At 44.6% G+C, this 27,415-nt stretch overlaps 1 protein-coding gene across 4 annotated transcripts in view; it reads right to left on the reverse strand.

Moving 5' to 3' along the window:
• Nedd9 (neural precursor cell expressed, developmentally down-regulated 9) overlaps window positions 1–27,415 on the reverse strand; it is a 183,880-nt gene that overhangs the window by 14,936 nt on the left and 141,529 nt on the right. For all 4 annotated transcript variants that reach the window (XM_021260652.2, XM_021260653.2, XM_004847694.3 and 1 more), the window contains one exon: window positions 13,829–14,275. In XM_021260652.2, the coding sequence (XP_021116311.2) occupies window positions 13,829–14,275 (447 nt within the window). The remainder of the gene's footprint in view (window positions 1–13,828; window positions 14,276–27,415) is intronic.

Here is a 27,415-nt window from a genome sequence, read left to right on the forward strand (position 1 = left end):
ATCGAGGTTTGGAGATGGGAGTGGTTGACAACATAAGCTGGCTTCAGGCAGGGCTGGATCCAGATCCCAACTCTACCCCTTAATACCTGTGAGAACAAGACTGAGGTACTTACTCACTCTAAGCCTCTTTTCTCATTAATAAAATAGCAATGATAATACTTCCTGGGCTATTTGAGCATTAAATGAGGTCAGTACTTAAAATTCCTGATACAGAGTCAACCTCTAAACCTCAGCTACAGCTATTGCAATTGTCACCTGGGTCTTACAGAGTTTACCTCTGAATTTTTTCTTCCAGAAATGATGGGCTAGGTAATTCAGATTAACACTCTACTGAAGGCAGCTTAAGAAATGAAGAGAAGAAAGAGAAGATTTTTTATTTTTGGTGGTAGATACTAAGGATTGAACCCAGGACCTTTGAATTGAGCTACATCTCCAACCCTTTTTTTTATTTTGAGACAGGACTTGGTTTTTCACTAAGTTGATCAAGCTGAGCTCAAACTTGCAATGCTTCTCCCTCAGGATTCCAGTGTGCTGAGATTACAGCACCCTGCTTGAATGATCTTTTTTTTGTTTTTTGTTTTGTACCGGGGATCGAACTCAGGTCTTTGCGCTTGCGAGGCAGGCAGTGGAACCAATGAGCTAAATCCCCAGCCCACTGAACGATCTTTGTAATAGCACCAGAGTTAAAGGATAGTAAAGAATTACTAGCTCAAAATTTGGAAGAGAAGTAAGGAATTCTGCTTTCCTCTAGGAATATCAGCTGATCTGAAATAGGTGTCTGAAACTTTATGCTGTGGGGTTTTTATAGCTTCTTTGGGTTTAGTGGTGCCCTGGACTTCACGAATCACCAAGGGAATGGCTGCATCCTAAAGTAAAGATTCCATGGAAGCAAACCCACCCTTGCATAGGCTGTGGCCAGGCTTTAAGTTGCCAGGCTTGTCCACAAAATCTACAAGCATGAAATCAGGTTTATGTGTGCCTGTGAGGCTGATGGAAGGAAACAAACTCCTCTCTGAGGATACAGAACCTCTTATTATTTCTACAGAATTTTAAAGATGACAATGTCCAATGCATAATCAAAGAGAATGAGGAATATAGGAGACAAGTCAATTCTTGCTTGATTTCTGATAGGATAAGAAAGTTGTCTGGGTCTTAATACTCACAGATCTCAAGGCTGTTTGCTTTCATAATGTTTCATGATGAAACCATGGTAGAAAACAAAAATTTAATCACTGTCAATTTAAATTAGATAGAAACGGACCTCCGCAAATCCACAAAGTGTTAAAGTGAGGTCTGCGAGACACTGGGAATTTTTGAATCAAAGCAATAAATAACAGGAAACTTTAGTCCTTGATAACCATCAGTAGATTTACTTGGATTGTTATTTTATGCTGATCACACTAGCATTGCCATTATTACCACTGCAGTGCAAGACTCTCCAATGGGAAACCCCAGGGAAAATGTGCTTTTATATAACTGAGGGATGAGGACAATTATCTAAGAGAAAAATGGTGAGGCCCCAAGCTCAGGACCCAGTAGTGGAATTCTCAGCAGATGAAGCCTTTTCAGTGGAAGGCCACAAGCTGCTGTATGTAAGAGGGTCTCTCCAAGAAGCAGGGTCATGCACCCATCACTTTGGCTTCTTCCTTTTCTTTTTTGGTACTGGGGATCGAATTCGGTACCTTGTGCTTTCGAGGCAGGTTGCCGAACCACTGAGCTAAATCCCCGGCCCACCCATCACTTTGGAATGTGTGGAAGCAAAGCTCTTTTTCTCAAAACAATTTCTGCTTAGGTCTCAGCAAGTTCCCTTAGGTGGATCTTTCCTGGGGTAGCCACTTTACCTCACCAGCGCAGAGCTGAGGTAGGAGGTCAAGGCGTGGCGAGCTGAGAGGGCAAGTGGGCATGACCTGTCAGTCACAGAAACCAGGACATGCGCCAAGCCCTGCTCCTGGTACCAATCAGAGAAGGGCTACCTTCAGTTCTTCTGGCATAATATCAAGGAGGTTTTTGATAGGAGAGCCCAGACCTGACGTAAAAATGGAGGATACAAAAGACAGCTGCCATTAACCTCATGGCCAATAAGTCCTTTCAGTATGTCACTCTGCACTCTGCAGAGTGTACTTCTTTTCCTACATTCAATTGGCCAACACTCACTCTGCAGAACTTCTTTCTCTACCTTTAATAAATGTAAAACCTCACTACCTTTTTAGAGGTTTCTTGCCCAATTCTTCCTTTAGGACAGCAAGACTTGGAAAGGATCCCTGGGGAAAGCATAGCACCCCAGACCCTGGTAACAGACCTGGCTGGGTGCGGGGACTGTGGCAGGGCAGCAGGCACCCAGGTCATGAGGTTAGGAGACTTCAGCTTCTCAGGTGCTCGCTGCCAGCTTAATGGAGCACTGAGGGAAACAGGAAGGGGGCAGCCTTCTGCCAGCCACAAAGATAGATGCTCCTGCCTCAAGAATGCCCAGGTCTGCCATGTTTCACTGCTTCCTTCTGATGCAAGGGTGCATCCACTTATCACAGCCTCTCCTCTCTCCAACACTCTTCTGTTTTGCCCCTTCTCTGCACATGCTGCCAGCAGCCATGAGAAAGGAAGACAAAGCAATGGAAAATGCTGGTCTCATACAAGTGGAGCTGAATACCAGAGGTTACCCGAGGCTGGGAAGCAGGAGTGGCAGAGGTGGAGAGAGGATGGTTAATGGTATCCGGGGTGCAGTTGGATGGGAAGAATAATTTTAATGTTCTATATAGCACAGTAGGAGAACTATGGCTGATGATAAGGAATTATACTTTTCAAAATGGCTAGCAGGGAGGATTTCAAATGTTCCCAACATGAAGAAGTGATAAATGTTCACACTGATGGATGGATGTGCCAATTACCCTGATACGATAAATACACATTGTATATAAGTACTGAAATACCACACCACATCCATAAATATGTACAATTATTATATGTTACTTTAAATGTATATGCTTAAAAAAGAGGACAAAAACCTCTACTCCTCAAAAAGAAGAGCTGGGTAGAGAGGATGAGAAACACTCAGGGTATGGAAGGACACAAGCACTGGTCATGTTCTCATGTTGTATTTCTATTCAGAATTCTGATTCATCCATTCATCTATCTTTGTGTTTATAGAAATGACAAAAAAAATCACAAACTTTTTTTATAGCTTTAACAAAATTTTTAAAAACAATAGAGAATCCTCAAAAGGGCTTTCTTCCAAAGAATGATGACACACCAAAATTATAACAGTGACAATCAAAACTTTTGTAACTGTTCTGTTTTGTAGCTCAGCTCTGGGACCTGTGATTCTCTGTGTCCAAGTCTGCAGTATCCCAAGCAGCAACTGCGATGGCCCAGGCTGCAGTCCTTTGTCCTCCTGATGGCTGAGCAGCGGAGCTCACCCACAGCCTGGGCAGAGCAGGAATGTGTGTCACGGGGCTCTGGTGACCACCCTAGGACCTGGGAGACACCAGCAGCCCAGGTGGTGCTCAGGAAATACACTGGGTAATTGGTGAGAAGTTAAAAAGTGCCCCTGTACCATGCCGGTGACAGCACCCATTTGTAATCCTGCCATTAAAGGACCTGAGGCTGTCTGAATCCACAAGTGTGCTTCACGGATTAGCAGTCATCTATTTGCTTTTTCTTGGCATACATAGAAAATAAAATTAGACTGCTTCCAGCCTATCTGTACACCCTATCCCCAGCTCTTGGATTTATTCATAATATTTCTCTGGGTTTTATGCATTAACAAGAAAGATTTTCCAAAGTGCTTATTAGAAAGAACTTATTTCACTTAAATGCCCTTAAAAAGTATTAACAGATCACCGCAGTATTTATAACAACCTCTTTGTCTTAAATGAACTAGTTGACCCCTTCCCTTTAAAGAAAATCCTAGGAAAAGATTGCCCACCCATTAGGACTGGGGTCAGAAACTGCAAAGTTACAGAGGTTTGTCTGTTTAAAATCCAACATGACTACTTGCTTTTCTATGAGTGGAGGAAAAGCCACATGTTGCCTACCCTGGGTTTATTAATTCTCTATAAATTCCTTCTGCCCAGCTTGGGTGTAGAAGTGAGCTCATTTATTTACTTGCATAGCAACAATATAATGAAAACTGACTCTGGCCTAAAAAATACGCCCTCCCGAGCCACCTCCAGGGCTAACCCTTCGCAGTGCTTCTCTGTGCTCATGGAGTGTTCTTTTAACCTGTCTAGTTTTGAGAGGTGATTTACTTTCTTTCAAAGACATTTTGATGCCCGATTTTATGCTAGCATTAAGCCTTTTCGAGCCACGTCGAGCGAGATCATAGCCAGCCTCTTTCCCTAGATGAAGAAAAAGTCACAAGTGAAAGCTCAGAAGGGGGACAGGGCTCTTGAGTCACCTTCATTTGACACAGCATTGTGCAGGCAACCGGTCCGTGCAAACAGTGACCTGATTGTGGAGCCCCTTGTGTGATCCCCACTGCTTTCAGGAGGCTCTTTGTGTAGCGAGTGCTGAAGCAATATTTAGTTATGGAGTGACCAAGACCCAAAGAGCAGCAAGAGGCACTGAACGTGAAAGAACGTGATGGGAAATGACATCTGGGTCCCTCAAGGGGCTGAAGTTTTTCTCAGGAAGGGCAGAGCTGAATTCAGCCCCTGACGGCTGGGTACAGAAAAGCCATTTTTTATATTCCAGGGGACTGCAATGTTCCTTTTGATGAAAACGAGAAAAGCATAAGCGTTTGGGGTCTTTTGATGTCCAAGTAAATTCAATGTGCACTAAATCTAGATTCTGAAATGGATTTGAAGAAGATGCCCTACAGATCACAGCACTGTGGAAAAGAGCTAAGAGACGAGAATCTGGGGACCCAAAGGCTGATTGGTATGGTTTCCTCCCAAACAGAAGATTTCTCACAGCTTAGTTGGGAGAAAAGATGCAGTGGCTGACAGGAGACAGTGCCAGCTCTGAAGGCGGCTGTCGTGCCTGGAGACAGCAGTCCCACAAAGGGCCTCTGTCCGAGCCAGGAGATTAGACAGGGAAATGGCAGAAGCACTGAGCTCCAGGGTAAGTGCTTTCTTAGCCCTTGACAGCAGAGCAGGGAAGAGTCCTTCCTGAGGTGCTCTCTGCAAGTTTTCTGGGTACAGGACCAGACTAGGAAAGAATCAGTAGAATATCTGGCTAGCAAAGCCTGTTAGGGAGAATCCAGCTTCCCTTTGCCATTTCACAGCAGAGAGACCTAAAGTGCAAGGAGGTTACAAAGCACTGGGAGGCTGCTCAGCCTGTTAGCAGGAGAGCTGAGCAGGGACTCAGGTTAGCTGGCCCCGCTGCCGAGGATCCTTCCTCTGTGTCCTGTCACCTACACTACCATCACACGTTAGACATTTACTAGAAGAAACTCACTACTTTTTAGATGTTACAAGTAAATACTTCCAAAGAAAAGTTACTTCCCTACATGAGAAGCACAACTTGAAAGCTGGGCATCTTATGTTTTGGGGGTCACTGCTCCACCAGCCAATCCATTCTGGGGGATTGAACTACATCTGATTTAATGAAGTCATCCATTTGGAGCAATTTGAAGGCATTTGAAAGATGGTATTTCCACACAGCAGAGGAAGCTAACATAGCAATGTTCTCAGTGGTACCCCAGTCTCCACACTCCCCAGATGACCTACTCAGGACTTCTGGACCAGCCTGGCCTGAAGCTGACTCCCCAGAGGTGCATGGCCAGAAGTCCCGTATTTCTTAACTCCAACTCCTTCAGCATTTTGGCTACTCCCTGGATCTCAGGTGGGCACCTTCTGCAGTGACTCATTCTTCTGGCCAACGGGATGCTTTTAAGAGGCCCAGACTCTGGGGAGCTGGATTGCGCATGTCTCAGTGAGCCCTCTTAGGGCTTGGCAGCATCAGCCATGAGCTAGGGTGTAGAAATCACTAGTGTTGGGGTTAGACAGGTGTGGGCTCCAGTACCAATGTGGCTCTAGCTAGAGGCAGAAGGTTAACTTCAGCAGGTTAACTTGCTTCTCAGATGCTTCCTCTGTACCTTGTGAGGGTCAAATGAGATCATGCACATAATATCCCCAGCATGGAGAAAAGGCTGGGAGGCATTTTAAGGTCACCCCTCTACTCTAGATCTAAAGTGATCTTGCAGAATGAAGTGGAAACAATGAATAACTTAGCACTGCCAAAGGTCACACAGTCAATTGCCAGTAAAATTGTGAACAAAAGCTATTCTAAGAAATGGCTGGTTTAATCATGCCAAACTTAAGAAAACCAAATATTATGCAGGTGCTGTGGCACATGCCTATAATCCTCAGAGCAGAGGCTGAAGCAGGAGGGTCACAAGTTCAAGGCCAGCCTGGTTAGCCCCTGTGTCAAATAAAAAATAAAAGGCTACTGTGGTAGCTCAGTGGTAAAGTGCCCCTTGGTTAGATCCCCAGTACTGAGAAAGGAAGAAAGTCAAATATAAAAATTATTCCTATAAATCAAATGTAATTAGGGCATTGCTAAAGGCTTCTTTGTGTCACAAAAGGAGTGTGGCGTGGCGTCTCTCTCAAGAGTGGACGCCTTGGGTCTCCCCAAATGTTGAGCCTCATCTGACTTTTAAATTAAAGCAGACCCACTGTTCTGTGCCTGTCACACCTGTACCTCTCACACAGGCTCAGACACCTCTCCAGGCGCTATCTTGACAGCTAGGTTTAGAGGTCAGCTCTTTGGAACCGAGTGCTTCTGATTTTTTGACATTCTTTGTTCTGAATTTTGTGCAATCTGTTTTCAAAGATGCATTCAACCAATATTTTATCTCAATGTTATTACTGAGTAAAATAAGCAAGTTTCTTCTTTTCTCTCCCTCACAAAGAGAGCGCTACCCACTTAGCTGTACTTCACACTAGCCTGAGCCTCCCACCTGCTACTCCCTCTGGTAAGCACAGTCACTCAGCATGAAGTCATGGAGAAAGGAAGATTACCGCAGCTTGCCTTGGTGTAGGTTTGTCAGAAGTTGCTAACGCACTCTTTGAAAGATGCGTTATCAGTGAGTTTTATGACAAAGTGCAACTGAGTTTGAAGGCCGTGGCACTGACCAAACATAAAGGACCTTTGTTCATTCTGGGAGGTGTGACCACTTGCTCAATCCACTGGCACGGTGACTCCTCTGGGGAGAGAGCTTTTCATTTGCAGGGTGAGCTCAGTAAGTCCTGCCCTTCGGTGCACAGGGACCTCTGGCTCTGTGTAAGATTTCAAATGCATCTTGACTCTCAAGGGAGGAAATTTTAAATGAAATTTCAGTTTTCTTCATAAGCCCCACAAAGCACATAGTGAGGAAAACCCAATTTATTTAAATTAGGTTTATCTTTATATAGAAATGCACGATCCTGAAATATATTTGTACTTTATTGAATTTATATGTGGATAAACTGAAGGTGGCTTTTGCCTTGGAAGTATGTTTTGAGCTGTGTGTGTGTGTGTGTGTGTGTGTACAGTACAGGCAGGGAACAAAAGAAAGTGAGATGAAGTCAGAGTTTATCTTCTCTGGGAGCTTTCACTTCCTCTAAATCTATTTTTTACTTGTGAGTAGAAAAATCACGCTGCTTAATATATATAGCAGTTAGTTGGCCGGTATCTGCATGTTGCTCTCGGCAACCAGATTTCACAATGCCTCAAATTCTAATCAGGGAAGTCCTGGTTCCTTAGCCAGTGGGTATGGGTGTCTCTGTTTGTGTATGTGTGAGTGGTGTGCGCATCTGTGTATAATTTGGGATGACTCAGTGTCTAAGAAGGTACAGACATTGTAACTAAGGTATTCTTGGTTCTTATATTACCTTTCAGGAATGAGTCCAGAAGATCTGGCTAAAACCTTTGAATCATTTCCTGCCAACACGCAGCTGAATACTATACTGCAAGGCAGGAAATGCTCCTTAAAGATGACATCATGGGTCTTGGTTACGCTTAACGTACTTGAGTTTTCTGACTGCTACCTTGAGCAGTACCTGCCCAGCCTCAACCAGCACACACATCATGAGGGCAGGCCTCTGAATCGCTCATGCGGCAGGAGCTCCCTCGAGGCCAATGAAGTGTACAACATATTTTAGGACCAGAGAGGAGGTAGAAACTTCTGGGCTGCAAAGAGAAAGCTCTGGGCTGGGGGTGGAGCTCAGTGGTAGACTGCTTGCTTAGCATGCTGGAGGTGCTGGATTCCACCCCTGTGCCACAAGAATGAAAATACAGAGAGAAAGCTTCACAGAGGTCAGGAATGCTACAATGGGTTTTAAAGGATGAGTAGGAGCTCAAGGCAGATTAGAGGGGATAAAACATTCTAGGTCACCCATAGCATGTGAAAAGGAAACTCTGAGGCTCAGCAGAAGAATCTAGATTTTCTCTCTAGGTGACTATAAAAGAGGTAACTTAATCTTGCAGCTATTTGGGGCAAAATGTACCGAGAGTAAGGCCCTCGGACCAGCCCAGCCTCTCATCACTCAGACTTCGCTTCAGGTGCATACTTACTGCACAGAGTCAGGTTACAGAGAATGGGTGGTGACTTCTGAAAGGCCCTGCTGGTAGGAAACGGCTGTATTTCTCTGCATCTGGCACAGCCCGGGGTAAGGACCTGGCTGGTGGATCAGAACAGTGTGACGGCTGGTGGGTGATAAGACCCCAACAACCTTTCAGTGGTGAACTTCAAAGTCACCTTTACTGGCTTCTGGCTTCTCTACTGTCCATTCATTCAGCATCTCTGTGCCCAGACTCAGCTGTGTGATCGGCCTATGCAAAAGAAGAGTCACAGCTCCGGCTGGAGCTTACAATTTACCGATCCTTAGAAGGAGGCAAGGCCAATCTAATTCCACCAACAGGCCTGGCTGGCATGGTGCCACGTGCCTGGAATCCCAGCACTTGGGAGGCTGAGGCAGGAGGATTGCTGTGAGTTTTAAGGCCAGCCTGAACTGCATAGCGAGGCTTGTCTCCAAAAAAAAGCCAACAGGCCCAAAGAACACAAGAGAAACACATAATTCTGTGTAGACTGAGTACAAGGACAGTGCACTCAAGCTGCTGTTGTACTGGTCTTCGAAACCAAGAAACGAGGCTATTTTGAACCTTTGACTTTTGGGCATTTGGAGGCGCCATTCTGAACCAAGCTCCCATCATAAGTAGAATTTTTTGCTTTAAAAAAATTGACTACTTTTTTCCGTTCTTTTTTTTTTTTTCCTTTATAATACAGCCTTTCGAATGATTTGACTGTGAGTAACTCATTTAATTTAGAATTGCCTGTGAGTTCTTGGCAATTGAGATGCATATTTAGGAATCTTTACAAAGTGAGAAAAATCTTACTTACAAATTGTTTTCAAATGTAATGGAATAGTCATAGCCCTAAATAGCACAATTAATGAAGTGCTGTAATGCTGTTTCCTAGACTTTGGTCTAAATGTTTGTTAATTTCTACTTTGCAGTTTTTGCATGTCATACTTTGAAGCCAGAAGTTTCTTTTACTTTTTTTAATTCAACTCTCATTCTCGCAGGCCCTGGGCATTCTGCCTACAGTGCCTAATAGAGAAAATGGCCCTGCTCAGAAAACCCAGACTGAAAAAGACCAATGAGATTAAGTAAAGGTGTCAGTGTGGATGGTTTCCAGATAACTCAAGAGAGATCTTTTCCACCCTCCACTGAATTCTTGCGGAGCAAAGAGAGCGCTACAGGCTCAAAGGCCGAGCATAAGTGCTGGCAGCAATGCAGTGTGCGCATGTTTGGTGTAAAATAAGTAACATGAGCAAGGCTGAGGCAGGGCAAAATAAACCCCGAGAAAGGAAAGCCAAACGAGGAGGGCAGCTCGGGTTTAAGCCTCCACGCTACTAGGCACCGTGGCAGGTGTTTTCTATGTATCGTTCCATTTCATTTTCCGAACAGCCCTGGGCGGGAAACATGGTTCCCCCCTTTTTACAAAGGTGAGAGAGGCTACGAAGACCCAGAGCGAGGAGCCAGGCAGACCCCGGGGGGCCCAGGCTGTCTCAAGAGCCAGGAGGTCTCCCTGCTTCATCGAGGGTTCCCGCTCTCAGCGCTGATTCAGAAGCGAGGTGTCTGTCAGGCAGTGTGGATGCCGGCAGCGTGGGCGGGGCTAAGTTTCCCAGAAAGCAAGGCTGAAATGACGCTCAACAGAATTCACTGATTTTTTTTTTTTTTTTACTTAAATGATTCATTGGTAGAAAAAAACTGCAGTGAATAAAACGTCAGAAGCCCACAGTCTGCAGCAACACTGAGGGAATTTTGAACTACGGAAAGTCCCGAATCACAATCAGATTGGAACACTTCCAGTCGCCTTCATGGTCCTCCTCTTACAGTATTTATCAGTGTAATCTTGGGCCACCTCCCACTGAACCACGAAAGGAGCCCGATTAAATGCAGATTCCTGGGTTCTCACTCAGACCTGCTGCTTGAGAATGGATCTGAGGGAAGGGCCCGGGGGTCTGTACTGAACTCCTCTACCTCTCTGAGTGACTCTGTGTTCATTAAAATTCTAAACCTACACTTCAGTGATTCAGAACAAGGTTCCCCGGCCTCCTCATTTTCTTGTGGAATAGCTTTTGAGGACAATAGCTTAAACCACAAGGAACATCTAGTTTCAGGTTTACCCCCATTTTACAGATGAGAAATTAGAACAGAAAATGAGCAAGTGAGAAAGGAAAAATAATTGAAAGAGAAAAGAAGCAAATTGCTTTACTTGCCAACTCAATAAAACTGCTACAAGTAAACTCAAAAACAAAGCAAAACAAAACAAAAACAATATCATGCATATCACTGCCTGAGATATCGCCTGGGGCCTTGGCCTCTGGCAGTGGCACCGTCCCTATGCAAGGAAGATGGCAGGAGTTTTCAAAGCAGTAACTGTTACCTGGGAGGTTAAAATCACCTCTTGCAGCTAAATCATTTCTACTAGGAAAGAAAGAAAAAAAGGAAGGAAGGAAAAAGAAAGAAGGAAGGGACAGATAAAGGGAAGGAGATAAGGGAGAAAAAAAGGAATGCAAGGAGGAAGTGAAGGCAAGCAGGAAAGGGGAAAAGGAGGAGAGGAAAGAAAAATGGAAGAGGAAGAAGGAGAAGGAAAAGAGGGGGCTGGGGACTTAGCTCAGTGGTTCCACCACAAGCGCAAGGGCCTGAGTTCAATTCCCCGGTACACCCCCCCCAAAAAAGGAAAAGAAAGGACAGGAGGAGGAGGAGGAGGAAGAAAAAGAAAAGGAGGGAGTGGGAGTGTGACCCCCTGCTCCAGGGAACAGTGGATGGAGCTTACGAAGCCTAGGGACCCTGGGCTCATAGATGCTCTCAAGGGGAGTTCAGGGCAGCATGAAGAGCGCTTGTATTTGGCAGGGTAGGAGCCAGGACCACCCTTCGGCACCTCCATCATGACCACGATGCCACCCAGACCCCAGCTGCCCCGTGCCCCTGCCCCAGACGCCACCCATGCTTGCACTCTGCCAGTGTCCCCTCGGAGTCTGTTCTGGAAGGTGGGCGGCTCCTACAGCACTGGCCCACCTTTGCTAGGCACAAAGTGTTCCCCTCAGCATCGACTTAACAACACACGGAGTGCAGTGTGAGTCCTCTATAGTCACCCCAGCAACCCGGCCCTCGGACATCAACCCAAGGGAAGGCCAGTTAAAGTTTCTGCCCTCGGACTGGGTGGGAGCCCAGGAGAAAGTCCATAGCGCAGTTACAGCACACACATGGGGAGAAGTCTGAAGTTTCAGACTTCTCAGACTTGGATCTGCAAAGGTTGAGTCTCAAAAGGAAAACATGTCACCTTCCTGCCAAAATAAACTGTGACGAAAGTTTAGGCTCAACACCTTTCAGCCAAGCATTTCCTGTTCTGGCTTTCCCTGTCTGCCTCATACCAGCTCAGCCCAGGGAGGGAGAGCTATTTTTAAGGTGCAAGCAACCAAGACTAAGAATGAGAGAAGTTATTTATTTATAGGTACACCTTGCAACTGTTCTCCTACCCTCTGGAGATAGAGGCCAGGTTTGGCTTTCCCTTTGCATCTGCATCTCTGGGGTAGGAAGGACTTCGAAAGCTCAGGGCTCAGTCTGTGGCCTCCAGCCACCCACTGCTACCCTGGGAAATGCAGGCTGGAGAGCTATTCATCAGTTCCTGAAGAATTCCTCCTGTTGGATATACTCAGATTATGTGCCCTGGAGAAGTGTTTTGTTTAACAGCATATTTTTTTGTATAAAAGGTAATTAGAAAATGCATTCATGGTTTTGTAATTGAAAGGAATCCAACAAAAAAATCTCTACCCCCCCCCCTTTTTCAACAGTACATTCTGGTATCATGGAAATAGATATTCCCTAATTTATATGGGTTTGTAAATTCAGACTTTGTATTAGATTTTCTTAGGCAAGGCACATCTACATTTAGTGTTCTGAGAGCCAACAAGCTTTTTCTGGTTATCAAACGCCATCCTTCTTGTTATAATTTGGAGCTGTTTTCTTATTCTAGTAAATCAGGCCATTCTTAGTAACAAACCTTGAAGGACCCACTGGAATTTGCTAGTAAATTACAGGAAAAAAACCTTTGTAATGTGTGCAAAAGCATCACCTTGGTTTTGGCTATTGGCCCCATGGATCCACTGCTATTATTATTTTCTTCACTGCATGTACATCCACCTGACAGTATTGTATTTTAATGTGAGCACTGTGAAGGCTCTGACCACTCTTTTCACTCATCACTGTATCACAAGCCACAATAATATACTAGATGCTCAACATTCATGCTTTCATTAACACATTTCTATTTATCTTAAATTATTATGGTAGTGGGGATTATAAAGACTATGGATATGACCGCCCTACCTGCTACAGTTTGGGTGTGGTCTGAGTGTCCCCTAAGACTCTACTGTGATGAGAGCCTTGGGTTCCAGAGGGATGCTCTGGGGGGGTGGGGCCTGATGGGAGGAGCCAGGTCCTTGGGTGCATGTCTTCAGAAAGGACTGTGGAACCCACCCTCTTTCTCTGATTTCCTGTTTCGTGATATAAGCCCTTTCACACACCTACATTTCCACCATGATGTGACTTAAAGCTGGGAGAGCTTCAGAACTGAGCCAATGCCAGTGCCATGCCCATGAATAGTGAAAACACGTAGGAGTTTAATAAACCTTTTCTCTTTATAAAATTAACTGCCTTGGGTATTTGGTTATAGTGATGAAAAGCTGACTAACACACCACCTTTTTCTTGTTTTTCTTTTTTTTTAAAAATTTGCTATCTTCCTAAATATCCAAGCTCCACTATTTTCACCCCCTCCTTTGGGTACTACTATAAGAATCATTTCAAATCCCTTACTAAGTGTTTTAGGTAAGTTAAACTTCCAGCTTAAGGAATGAGTTTGTGGGCATGACCTACTCTCAGCTTCTGTTTCCCTCTACTTTTGGTCGGCTCTTTGTCCAAGCATGTCAATGGGGTCATGATTCAGCTTTTGGCCAATGGGGATCCTTGTTGCATCACTGGCTTGTATAAGACTGAGTGCCCTGTACCACTCAAGGAAGAAATAAAAAAGACTGGAAACTCTTCTAGCACAGAATGCAGGTCTAGAAACAGATGTATCACAAAGAGGGACAGAAATAATTTTATGACCCAGTAGGGTCCAGAATGACACAGGAACTTTAGCTACAGCAAATAGGACTTGGTACGTGTTCAAGAAAGTTTTGTTGGCTGATGAAGGCCAAAATGATACAAAATGATGCCTGGGTTAGGACATTTGGCATATTTACATTTTGGCAGTTTACAGTACTATTATGGGAACATTTTTATTATTCCAAATGCAGTGGGAGAGAAAAATAAGTAGAAACAGAATTCCAGTTAGTCACTTACCTTTTTACTTAAGTGGGAACCATTGGTGCCCCCAGTGGTTCTCTGTGATGGTGGCACTTGATATACATCTTGTTGTTCTTGGGCAGCATGACCAGTGGGTACTTGGTAAATTCCCTGATTCTGGTAGGAAGGTGGCACTTGGTAGATGGTGTCACGAGATGCTGCCTGTGAGTTTGGCACTTGGTAGAGCTTCTGTTGGCCAAAGGTCTGGTGCATGGGTCCAGAAGTAGGGTGGTCGTGATTGGAGGGGGTCTCCTGCATGGGACCAATCAGAAGCTTCACCCTGTTGCCAGGGACAATGCCTTGCCGACCGTGTAGGGAGCACAGCCACCATCCTTCTAGTCCCCCAGTATTCTGCTCTATGACAGTCAGGATGTCTCCCTTGCGAAAGGCCAGCTCCTCAGCACATTCTGGAACATTGTCATATAAGGCCCTTGCCATAAGATTCTAGGAAGAAATAACAGAGGGAAACAGTGTTAGACTATTAGCTCAGTCCCTTTAACACCTAGAGCCCACACTCTCAGGGAGAGGATCACTTCCTGGAAAAAGTGAAGAGAAATCTGAACAATAGCCTATAAGGAGAAAAACAGATGGTGCAGACAAAAGACAGATACATACATGCTGTATCTGCCACCAATGACATCAGACTGCCTCCTCGGAAAACCTCAAAACACCACAAGAGTTCTTTCCTTTAGTGGTTGACACTGTGCCAAGGAATTATGAGTAGCTGCTAAAGAGTTAGCGAATGGTTCACTATGCAAAACATTTTTTTTTTCCTTTTAAAAAGTGAGCTTAAGGGGAAAAAAATATTCCAAGCTATTCAGATGGACCACAGTGGGCATTTCTCAATTTATTTCATACATTGGAGGTAAAAAGACTCAAAGGAAATCCCAAATAACACACTACAAATGGCATTTATATTCAGTGTTGAAATGCAAACAAAAGTACACTTATATGTGCCTTGGCAGGGCTTATAGAATCTTATTTGCAGGTAATCAAGAGGCCCCCTGATATGGGGAATCGACAAGCAAGGCGTATAGACGGGGCGTGATGACCAAGCGTGGACATAGTGCGAAAGCAGCTGGTGTCTCCAGATTGGACAGTGGGGAGCCAGAGGCAGATGCCAGCTCTTTCTCATTTGGTCTTTTGCTCAAACCTCTGCTGAGGACCCTTCCTCATTCTGCCACTTTATAGCCTACTTTTTGAATCTCGCCATTCACATCGGAAAGGCTCTGCCTCCCCCTTTCATGGGCCTAAAACACTCTCCGTCTTTGTATGAAGGCCTGTCTGGCACATTCAGTACTAAGCAGACAGCCAAAGTAGGCATTCAGCAGAGTGGGCAGGCAGTACGTGCTGACATTCCTGGAAGGCTTTCAAAGGCTCTGCAGATCTCATTTCTTGGCGTTAGGAATGTTTCCCAGCACACGGGCAGCCATTCCCGCACGCCTGCCCCCTTCCTAGTGCATGGAGAAGTCAGGCAACATTGTAAATTCATCGCAGGCACTCAGAAAATGAAGTGATCTCTCTGGTGCTTCGTTAAAATGTCTGGATGCACTTAATGGCATTGCAGTGGGGTCACTTATGGAAGAAAGAACTGCTGATTGGCTGGAGCACGCTTGTGACTTTATTACACACCATAATGTATTTGTGGAATTTCGGGCTGTTTTTGTTTGGAATTTGGCCCCCTGTTTTCTTCTCTTGAAATGTGGGCTTGATCTTTCAGCCTCATGTTTTTCATTTCTTTAAAACAGACACACAATAACTGTTGGCTCTGTGCTCTGCCTGTAGGCGCAGGAGTAGTGCTGTGGGGTGTTCTCTGCTATGGAGTGGCTGGGTGTGTGGTCAGGGTTGGGAAGGAGTCCGATTCCATTGCTGTTCACCAGGATCCTTTCAGTCAGGGCAGCTATTTAACATAAGGAAGAGCGATAGGGTCACAAATGCCAGCCCTGGGAAGCTTAGATCTCCCAGAAGAGGACTGAAATCCTCAGGGGTGATGAGAACCTGGAATTCTGTACCTAACAGGTGAACTGTAAGGGAAGCTAAAAGGAAACTGAGGACTTTGCGTTTCAGGTGAAAGTCTTACTTAGTAGCTATATTCTAGGAAGCCCTGGGTTCCTTCTAACAATGAAAAAGTTCACATTCAAAAAGATACAATCCGGTAAGACCCTATCCATTGATGGAACCATTTCAGGATGTGTCATGATCCTAAAAGGTCCTGTTTCTCTTTCATTTGTGGGTGTTCTGTAATTTAAAAAGAAAAGTCATAGAGGTATAGAGGACAAGGCTCTGGTCCTTTGTATCAAAATGATCTCAGGGAAATGCTTTCACCCTGGTTGTACTGAGACTGGACAGCTGAGAGGGCACTGGCCACTCTGGTCTCTATCCCTTTCTCCTGGGGACATTCACAGTAATTGGGGCTGGCTGGTAAGGAAGCCCCTAGATGAAATCGGAAGTCAGCGTCAGGGCCAGTCGTATGGGAGCTGAGGGTGACTGCTGTGCAATTATCTTGGCTACAGAGAAAGGAAAGAAGAGAAACAGAAAACAGTGGACAGGCAAAGGGCTACAGACCCAATCAGCAGAAATCAGGGGAGGTATTTGGAGTTGGGTCACTTCCAACTCCGCTGACACCACAGGCACCGAGCAGAGTGCCAGACTGGGCTTGATTAGAGGCAGATAGAAATCCCTGGGAGTCCTTCTGGAGGCTCTTTGTCTCCTGTCCCAGTAACCTCCCCCACCGGGGAGGCTGCACACCCTGTGTCTACAGGAGCCTCAGGAGCTGCCCCTGGTGTGACTGCTCTGTGCCACGGTGGGCACTGCAGGGGAGTTCTCCCGACCCCTCACTCGACTTCCCTGTGGTCACTGCTGCCCAGAGACCCGTATGCAGAAAGACAGCCTGGCGTGGCTGCTGACTGTGGGGACCATGGCACCAGCCAGACACAGATTCAAGCGTGGATGGCCATCCTCAGCCTTGGCGCCCTGTAACCTCTGTAGTGCAGCCTACAGAGAAGCAGTTTCTACACTGAGCCACCCTCCTATACAGAACCATAGCCTTCTCGAGACCGTCTCGAGAGTTTGCTGGAGGTTTAAGTGTGTTAACTTAAGCGAAGTGCTTCAACATTGCCTGAGACTTAGCAGGCTCTGACCAGCTCTCATTTATCTGATTTCCTTTGCCTGATGGCCCCTGGGCTCCAAGCTTTCCACTGCCTCGGCCTCCTCTTGCTTCTCAGTCAAGGGTTGTGGTATTCTAAGGATGCTATTATGTGTATCCGTCCCTACAAACAACAATAATGAAAGCACAGGTTGCATTCAAGAGACTTTCTGAGACAAAAGAATAGTATGAATGAAGATGGGGTCGAGGATGTTACTTAATAAATTATGGATAAATCCCGGCAGCATACAATACATTGGAAGGCAGGAAATGTCACGAAGAAGGAGCTCAGCCTCTGAACATACTTGGTGTTGGGTCAAGAGCTCAGTGGGAACAGGAAATACAAATTCACTTCACCTGGAACAGAACAGATCTCATTCAGGAGTGCGCTAACTCCTGAGGGGCCAGATCAAGAGTTAATTCTTCCAGCAGGAGGAAAAGAAGGATGCTCCTCATTAGAGCAAAGGCGGGACTCCTTGAGGCCACAAAGTCAGAAGCCGATTATCTGACTATCTTAGAAAAACCCCAGAGAGGCAGTTTGTCCATTCAAGGTCTACTATTTCTCAACCTCCCAGCCCCTAGGATATTTATCTCTAGGGGAGGAAAGGTTAACACAGAAACACATCAAGGGAGATAAGAGAGCTATGTAATCCTATACCCACCTGGAGAGGAGCCTCCAGAGACTGGCAGTTAGAGGCAGCTAGGGCAGACCGGTTGGGGTAGGGCACAGGACCTGAAAGCTGGAAGGAACCTGAAACAATTAAGTCCGACTCTAACTTCACCAATAAGAAAAGGGAGGCTCAAGAAGTTAATGAGTTGCCAACTCACCTTGCAAGAAAGCCTGAGGACTGGGATGAATGGCCAGGCCTCTTACCTTTAAGCTCAGCATTAGAGTGGCGTTTTGTAAAGTCAAAGACACAGGCTATAAAAGCTGCTGCTCTACTCGGGGTTGGATTTTGGTATTTAGGATCATTAACCCCGTCTAGCATGGATCCCGGCTCCAAGCTTTCTAAAAACTCTTCCTTTGGCTTTCACAATACCACTCCCTGGCTCTCCCTCTTCTCTTGACCCTGCATCTCCCTTCTGCATCACACACCACTTCCACTGTGCCTCCAAGGAATCTCTCCTTTGCACCTATCTGCACCCTTGCTCTCTAAACAAAATCTCATCTCTGCAAGGGCATCCGGACACAGCACATCTAAATCCACAGCCCCTTCTCCAGTTGTCTAACTAAAGGGCATCTAACTAACGGCCTTTCAGTTCAGATCTTTAGTCATATGCAAACAACTTCTAGCCTGCCTGCTTGACTTCGTTAACACAGCATGCAGCCGCCCCAGGCGGGAGCCGGAGGTTTGCTGAGTCTTTCCACAACTTGAAACCTGTGAGCAGGCTCTGCATGCCCCCTTACTGCTCCCTCCTCAGCCACTTTTTGCACCCCCCTCCCCAGCATAGAAATTGTTTCCCACCTGGTTCTCTTGAATTTAACCTTCCCATTAAAAATCTATCTTCTATATAACCACAATAATTACGTCCAGAATCTATCTGATTGTTTCCCTTTCTGTGCAGTATGGCTTGGTTTGCCCCATTCAAGGTTGTGAAACTCCTTAAATTCAGGGATGCTGTCTCATTCCTTCTCCACTTCCCAGAACTTTAGCCCAGTGTCTAAAACAAAATACACACTCATCCCATGTCTGCTAAGTTGAAACGGATTCTGGCCTCTGATTTCCTGGTTCTCTGCAGGGAGGTTGAAACTCTTTCTAGAGAATTTGGCAAGACATTTAATTCAAGATTTCAGATGGGAGTATGGAAGGTAGATGACCTGTGCAGAAAGATAAATGGTGTGTCCAAGTCACTCAAGCTTGACAGGCAGAGTATGGGAGACAGCAGAAGGAAAGCCCTGCCCCTCCCTGTTTAAACAGGGTAATGACGCAGATGGGGGCCTGACCGCCCTGAACCCAGTGTTTGTAACTACTGAGCAAACACGAAGGCCAAGAGGAACTGACCATCCCAGCGAGGCGAAACACAATGGCCTCTCTAAAGGGCTTTCTCTCTTTAGTGTGGCAATCCGCATCTGGAGGTAGGCAACAGAGTACCATTCATACACTGCCGGGACACTGCTGCGGTTCTGCTATTCCTGGTTTCCAAGTGATGCCCAAGGAGTGCGAAGACGGAAAATGGGCCAGAAGGGCCAGTCCAGAAACAGGGTACGTGGCAGCTTCTCCCCCTCCACCTGCCTCTAATGCCTCCCCACCTTTTCTTTTTTTCCACTGCTATCAAAATGTCAAGAAAGCTTCTTACTCCTACTGCCAGGGAAATTATCTGCTTTTCCCAATCGAGAGAGGTGTGACGTGTAGTTTCCATGACCATTTATGCTGTTCTTTGAAGAGAAATGAGACACAATGGCTGGTGTGTCACTCACTAAGACGGATCGCATCATCAATGGCTCGGCTTCCTCTTATTATTTTTACTTCATTTTATATTTATACAGGAGATCCTTCCTGCCAAGGCCGCAGGGCTGCTCCATACTTGAGGACAAGACTTTCCTTGTACCCAACCCCCAGAACATTAGCTCTGGGCTCTGGTAGATTCCTTTGCCCGCGCGCGCCCGTGCACACAGGCACAGAAAACAGACCCTGAGAAACAGACTCGCTAAAGGAAATGGCCATTGTCAAGCAAATCAGTCCTAAAGGAAGCCCTGGAGGGATGAACAGCTTCGAGGTCAGCCCTGGGGCAGGCTGGGGGAGAAAAAGAAAGGCTTTTGTGCGTTCTAAAGGAAATCAGAAATCAGCTTTGCTCTGAGAACCCTCCCTCAAACCCTTCAGTTACCTCCCTCTTTTGCCGTCTTACTGCCTTCAGATACAGGGGGCCAAAGAAGGAGAGAGCCATTGCCAGACGACAGGGGATGTCTACAGGTGTCAGGATTTTGCTTCTTGGGACACTTGGCTTATACGTAGGTCTGTGTCTGAATATCTGGGATATTCAGTTTTTTGAACTGGGTTCTGTTGTGGTTTAAACATGAAGTGCCCCCCGCAAAGGGCCTTCATGTTTTGAGGGCCTTGATCCATGCAGCTGTGCTCAGACGTAGGCCCTAGAGTGGTGGCTGGATCGTGTGGATTCGGGACCTCCAGGGATGAGCTCACAGCTGAATGGGCTTTTAGGGGGCAGGGCCCCTGTGGAGGAAGCGGGCCACACTGCGGGCTGTACCTTTGAAGGGGATATCTTGCCCCTGGTCCCTTCCTTTCTCTTCCTCCGGCTCTTTCCTTTTGGTTTTCCTTCTTGGCTGCCAAGAAGTGAGCAGCTTTGCTCTGCCTCCTCCTTTCACTACAATGTTTCTAGTGAAGTTTTTAGTAGGCCTAAAAGCAATGGGGCCCAGCCAACCATGGACTGAAACCTCTGAAACTGTGAGCCAAAATAAACCTTTCCTTCTCGTAAGTTGTTTTTCCCTTGGGTATATTGCTAAATAGCAGACATGAAACTTTCAAGAGCAGGAATTAGAAGTTAGGTCTGATTTGAGTATTTTCTGAATAATAGGTGTTGACTGCACCTTGATACACTTTCCACTGGGTGATCCGAATTAGCCCACTGAGACAACAGGAAAGGGTCCCACGAAGTCCTGCTTCTCATGACTTCTAACCCCTGGGCAATCATGTTCAACCTTCACTATGAAAGACTCCTCTTGCACCTGGCATTTCAGCCAATAATTCTTCTTTTCTGGAAGCTGCTTTTTTTAAACCCTAATGATGGCCACAATGCTTACATGAATATTGTGGATTCTCTCTAAATCTTCGTGTTATTCAATTTGCCCCCCACCCTTGAATTTTCTTAGGTTCTTGTTTGTTTGTTTTTTGGTACCAGGGATCAAACTTGGGTCCTTGTGCTTTTGAGCCAGGCAGTGGAACCACTCCCCAGCCCGGTTCTTCAAGCTTTGTAAACTTAAACTCAGGGCCGGGGATTTAGCTCAGTGGTTCTGCCGCCTGCCTTGCAAGCGCAAGGACCGGAGTTCAATCCCCGGTACAAAAAAAAACAAAAAACAAAAAACTTAAGCTCAATAAGAGCAGCAGGGCTGTGAGATTAAGAAGTGTTTCTGCAGATGTTGGGCTCCTCTCCTTCCCTTCATTTGAATGACTGCCACTTACTCTTTTGATTTCAGGTTGACAGAGGACAGAGGCACTCATATGCTGAGATTTGTTTGCCATGAAACCAAAGCCTAGAGCAAATCTTTGCTTTGTGTAAGAAATGTCGCAAATGGATAAATAGGTGAGTGTGTGTGTATGTCTGCAGCTTCACAGCTAATCATGATAGAAAATAAATTTCACTGCTGACAATATTCAAGGAAAATAAGTTAACTTCCTCTCACAAGTCTAATAGTCATAAATCATATGTGTGTGTGTGTGTGTGTGTGTGTGTAAAACAGTCTAATTTTCCACTTATCTGTGGTCTTTGAGATTTACTGTTTTACTGAAGCATTTTCTAAGGGTCCTAAATAAGGCAGAAAAGTATCTAAGTTACTATGAGTATTAGAACCAGAAGTCACCCATGGCTTGACCAGAACTGACTAGAATAGTATTTTAAAATAAGAAGGGACCATTCTAGGCCAGTCTTTTTGTTTTATCCCTCCAGGGGTCTTTGATTAGATTAACAGCAGAGTCAGAGATAGCATCTGGTTCTCCTCTTTATCAACACTCTCCATCACCAGGATGCCCTTCCTGAGAATCTTCTGCATCTTAGAATTTATCGTTGTTGCTATTAAGCCTTGGAATTTATAAGCATTTATCCCAGGTTGCCTGGTTTTGATAGCTTTCAGTACAGAATATTGGCAGAAGATCAAAAACAAACTCTTTTCAGGGTTCTGTCCCTAGATAAATCTGACAGGCGCCATATAATGATAAAGGACTGACACCCACTCACGCAAAAGATAGGTTTTATTAACGATAAGCCATCTGGACTTCATCCAGCATTACAATGCTGGCACCGATCATATCTATCTGCCTGTCTAGACAGAGCCAGGTACTTGGGGAAGAGAAACGAGAATTAAGTTATAAAGAAGCATCTGACTCCAATGCAATCTACTATGGTATATTTCCAAAAGCGATATCCTTTCTCAAAAGTCAAAATGCACAAGTTATAGCATCCAATAAAGCACTTGAAAAAAGGAAATGATTTTCTAGTTTTACATTCCCATTTATCTTCCCTGCCTGCACCAAGGTGTGCGGCCCACACCAAACCCACACTGTGACCCACAAGCCTTGTGTGTCTCCTGGCCAGAAGCCAGCTGATGAAACTGGGGGAACTTGCCCCTTGCTTGGACAGTTTTAGATGACATCTGATCTGAGTTTGGTCCCTGACTGCCATTATCTACTTCACCTGTAGATCCACACTCTCAACTGGGAGGTGTGCATTGCTGCTGCGGAGCTGCCTGAAGGATAAACTTTTAGAAATTGTAGCTTCTCTGCAGGCAAAGGAAAAATGGCAGGAGCAAATGGAACAGAAGCCATCCTCAAAGGAATTGTTTAATGCCTGGGTGTGTAGACGAGCTCTTACATGTACATGATCTACACCAGTTTATGAGAATAAAACAGCTTTCTTAATGGTGTAGTTCTAGATGCATGTTCCAAGATTAGGTGTATGTGTGGAGAGAGAAGCCAGAAAAGGCTCTTGGAGAATCTGTAGCTTTATTTATTCATTTATTTTTGCAGTACTGGGATTGAACTCAGGGCCTTTGCACTAGATTATATCCTTCCTTTTCATTTTTCGGTTTGACACAGGGTCTTGCTAAGTTACCCAGGTGGGACTTGAACTTACTATCCTCCTTCCTCAGCTTCCCAAAGTGCTAGAATCACAGGAGTGTGTCTAGAATTAGGAGCTTTAGAGATGGTTTCAGGGTTTTACTTGAGGGAGCTCTTATACTTCTTAGTATTTTTGGTATTCACATGAACAAACTGGGAATAATCCTGGAAGAGGAAGGTACTTTTTGGTTAAGACCTGTTAATTAAGCTCAGCCTCAGTCATGATAAAATTGTGGCAAAAACTTTCTTGGAGGTAGTTTTAGGCTTTCATCACAAAAAACCAGTAAGATAATTAATTTTAAACAGAAGGAAGTAGGAGAGATTAGAACAGTAATTTTCAAGTTGGGGGACGGGGTTTGTCCACCAGGGGACATTTGGTAATAGTTGGAGACATTTTTTGGTTGTCATAGTACATGTGTGTTACTGGCATCTAGTGGGTAGAGGCCCGGGATGCACTGATCATCTGGCAATGCATAGGATGGTCCCACACCAAAGAATTACCTGGATCTACATGACAGCTATGCTGAGACTGAGAACCCCTGAATGGAGAAAGGGCCACAAGAGTGAATTAGAAGAATCTAGCTTCAGTCCTCTGATTGCAAAACAACAAAAATGAAATCCCCACCTTTGGTGCCTCTGTTTCCTCATCTGTAAAACAGGGCTAATAAATATGTTCTTCATAGAAATATTATCAGGATTCATGAAATTATATACGTTAAGTGCTCTGATCTCTTCACAAGAAAGGATCTCTATAAAATCAGAGCACAGTTATTATGACTTGTATTCTGATGAGCTCATGAAACTGTCTTAAACATTCTCCTCCCCCTCAGAAAAAAAATTCCTCCAGGAAAAGAAAACAAACCAGAAATGATCTCATCATGACTACACCTACCACACCAAAAAGCAGACAGAGTTCAGAGAAATGAAATTCTTCCCCTTCAGCAATGAACTAAGCTGCATCTGTAATTAAGATCTTAATAAGGGAGTCAGGGCTTGCTGCAGAGCTGCAGGCTATGAAATGAGGGGGTACCTGGCCAGGTTTAAAACAGGAACAATTGAAATCTGATCCCCCTCAAGTCTTCACACTCTCAGGTGTTCCAAACAAATCCATATTTTAAAAACAGGCTTGCTTTCTTTCTCAAGATGTCTATTTCTGCAAGGGGAAAAAAGGGTGCACCTTATTTTTTTTTGCAAGAAAATGTTATTTATGACTCTATGAAGAATTTGCCTAAATCCACTTTTGCAAAAAGGCACTTAGTTTCCCACAAAAGACCGCCAGAAGGGGCAATGCCTTGGACAGCGGATTGAGCAACTCAGTGACCATGTGTTCCTGAACCTTCTGAGAGAGTTCCCAGTTTCAAATATCCTTGCCATTGTCAGACCAAATGTTCCACTGTTTGGTCTGTAAAACATGGACCCATACCCATAGAAATTATAGATTATAAACCCCAAACAAAGGCTAGGCATACAAGTCTATTTCTTCCTAATGAATCTGCCTCATTTGAGTTGAAAGAGCAAAAAAATATTGGTAAGAGTTTGTAATTCAGGCAATGAACGTGTTCTCCAGTTGACTAGATAATCTTTATAAGCAAGTGAGATATAGTCTCAGGGCCTCTGGGCTTCTGTGAGACTGCCTAGAAATCCCGCCTCACATATGAACAGAAAGAAGGCTTTGGGCTACCTGTTGCCTATTATTTCTTCTCATCACACTGGGCTCTGAGCAAAGAAATTCTGAGAATCAGAGACTAGTGATAAAATTTTATCCCGGGGGAATAGTCCAGAGAGAGGGTATCACAATTTTGCTATTCTGATGCTGTTGTGCTAATACAGCCATTATGCTGGTCTACGGAGCCATTTCCTGCCAGTCTCTTAAGTCATACTACATAACCAGGAACAACAAGGAAAATAACCATTAACAAGTGATTGACATGTCCTGGCACTAAAGACAGCCAACTCCAAAAAAGAATGTGTCTACAAGTGCACATTATGGCCATTCCCTGGGTGCTGGCCTTCACTTTATGATCATTTTGGAAGGGAGAGGCTGTTTGGGGTCAAAGAAATCCAGCTCATTCTTTATTACTGGAGCACAGAGAGGAGTTGGGGATAGAGCAGTTCTGATGAGTTCCAGCCACATGGGCTGTGGGAGTGCAGCAAGATAAAGACCGATTCATAAGTACAGGAGAGAGCTAGCACAGGGTCTCCACCTAATGCAAAGAGATTAGGAAGAGTATTAACAACACATCAAATTGTCTAAATAAATATAACAAAGAGATCTGGTTAAATCTAAATAGACGGAAAATAGATCTGAACCTGACGTGTATTTTGGATAGTACAACTTTCCCCTAAACTTTACAGATACCCTCCCCCGAGCAAAAGAAAGGAATTACATTTAATTTCGAAAGGAGGTAGCAAACATTTTTGTGGTTTGCAGTGCTTGCACGTTTACATATTCATGTTGCTCCATCTTTATTTCTGGAGAGCAGAAACATCAACACTGCACATAAGGAACATCTTTGGTAACATAACATTACCTTGCCATGTTAGAAATACCAAGAGGAATTCTAGCTCCAACACCAAGAGGATATGCCAAGAAACAGGAGACTACCAAATCACTGGACCCAGCCTTTGAGCAAGGATCATTCACCACTTGCTAAGCACCACTCCACACCATGGATGGCTGGGAAGAAGAGTGGGGAACGAGGGGCCAGCTGTTTTTAAAGAATATACTAGGATTTAGTCAGCAGACCATGGTAGGGCCCTGGCAAATGTATTACAACATTCCACTGGCAGTTTTAATATCTTCACAATCAGCTGCCCCAAATCCTCACCTCAGCCATGAAAAATTGCTGTCACATATCATCACCATCCATGCTTTCTAGAGTGCCAGTTCCATCTGCACCAAGCGACACGCCTCAATTCACCTGGATTGCATTGTTTACAAAACCTTCCAAAAGATTCCCGCTTTCCAACAGGAGGTGGGAAGGTGCCAGGGAGGAGAAATCTGCAGGGGCCCCGGTTCCAAAGTCCTTGTTAGCCGGGAAGAAAGACCGCCAGGAGATGGCTGGAATGTTCAGAGTAAATACGATGGAGGGTGTGTTGTTGACAAAGTATAAACAGGGCTTGCAGGGGGTTTTTGGTCTTATTTCCATGCCCATGCTCTTGGCAATCATCTACTGCCTAGGCAACAGGCTGGCATTTTAAGTTGGAAATATTGTATTTCTTCTCCAACATCCCTGTTGCTATATCTTGGTAGGGAGGCTGCTAATTAAGTCTATCTGTTACTGTGTACTGGCTGGTATTCTAAACCAGTTTGCCTAGGTTTCTTTCTAACGCTAAAATGATCTAAGACATAGATATTTAAGAACTTTTACTTTACATGGTCGTCATTCTGCCTGGAATAGGGTAAGGGGCAGAGATTACTTCAAACTCATTCATGTACCCCTAATTCCTCTTCCTTGGATGCACCTTTGATTTTTTAAATTGACAATTTTTCTCTTTTCCTCCCTAGTATTTTTGTTATGGGTCAACAATTCTAGGGAATGTTTCCTCTTAAACTTTTTTAATGTATATAATAGTTCCCTATCTATCCATGTGTGCATCCATATGTGTGTGTATCTTATATAACAGCTCCCTTTTATTAAATGCCTACTATGCTCTAGAAATTGATGACTATCATATTTTTATAAGTATCTAATAAACAGTATCGTTATTCCCATATTATTAGTAAAGAATCTGAGGTTTAAAGTAGCTTGCCAAAATTTATACTGTTAGAAACAAGGGCCCGGGATTTAGCTCAGTGGTTCCAGTGCCTGCCTCGAAAGTGCAAGGTCCCGAGTTTGATCCCCAGTATCAAAAAAAAAAAAAAAAAGAAAAAAAATAAGATTTGAAACGTAACCCATGAATTTGTAGTATACTATACTATACAATGCTAATCCTTTAAAATGGTTATCTGTGTGTATACTTTATATATTCCACATTGACTTTAATATTCGTTGAGTACCCATGGTGAGGAAGATTCTGCAGTTTTAGGGATGTCATGTCTTATTAGTAACAAAGAAGAACCAAGCCAGTAACAGATTAGGAAGCAGGGCCATGTACCGTAGGTACGCTGTTAGGTCCTCATGTCTGGGATCTGCATTTCCACAATGCACTTCCGGGCTCATGGATACTGAACAACACTCAACCCCCTGAACCCAGTAACTGGGCTTTGGACATAAGCCTGTCACCAAGTCCTGAGGCGCACTATCCTTTTGATATCTTTGAGCATGTACTATATATACTAGGAGAGCTTGTTTACTTGTCATGTGTCAGGAGTACTTTATACGGTAAGTGCAATACTTTACATTCATATATTATCTGGGGCCTTGGAACAATAGCAGCGGGGTGGTTATTATTATCCCTATTTTACACATAAATCTGAGGCTGAGAGAGCTTAACTTGCCCAAGATCACAGAGGTTTAAGCCACAGGAAACGGAAATGCCTCTCTTCAAAGCCCACACTCTTTTTGTCTGTATAATAAAACCAAGTCCTTGCTCCTTCAAGCTTACCAGATCCTAGATGATGCTTTAAATTCAAGGACTTGTCTATCAGTCTACCTCTACAGACAAATAAAGGATGAGTCTCTCAGTCACTGTGGCTCACTTAACACTGGA

This window comes from Heterocephalus glaber, unplaced genomic scaffold (assembly GCF_053883595.1).
Source record: "Heterocephalus glaber isolate CG9 unplaced genomic scaffold, H.glaber_assembly_v1.0 deba00001472, whole genome shotgun sequence".
Taxonomy (NCBI): domain Eukaryota; kingdom Metazoa; phylum Chordata; class Mammalia; order Rodentia; family Bathyergidae; genus Heterocephalus; species Heterocephalus glaber.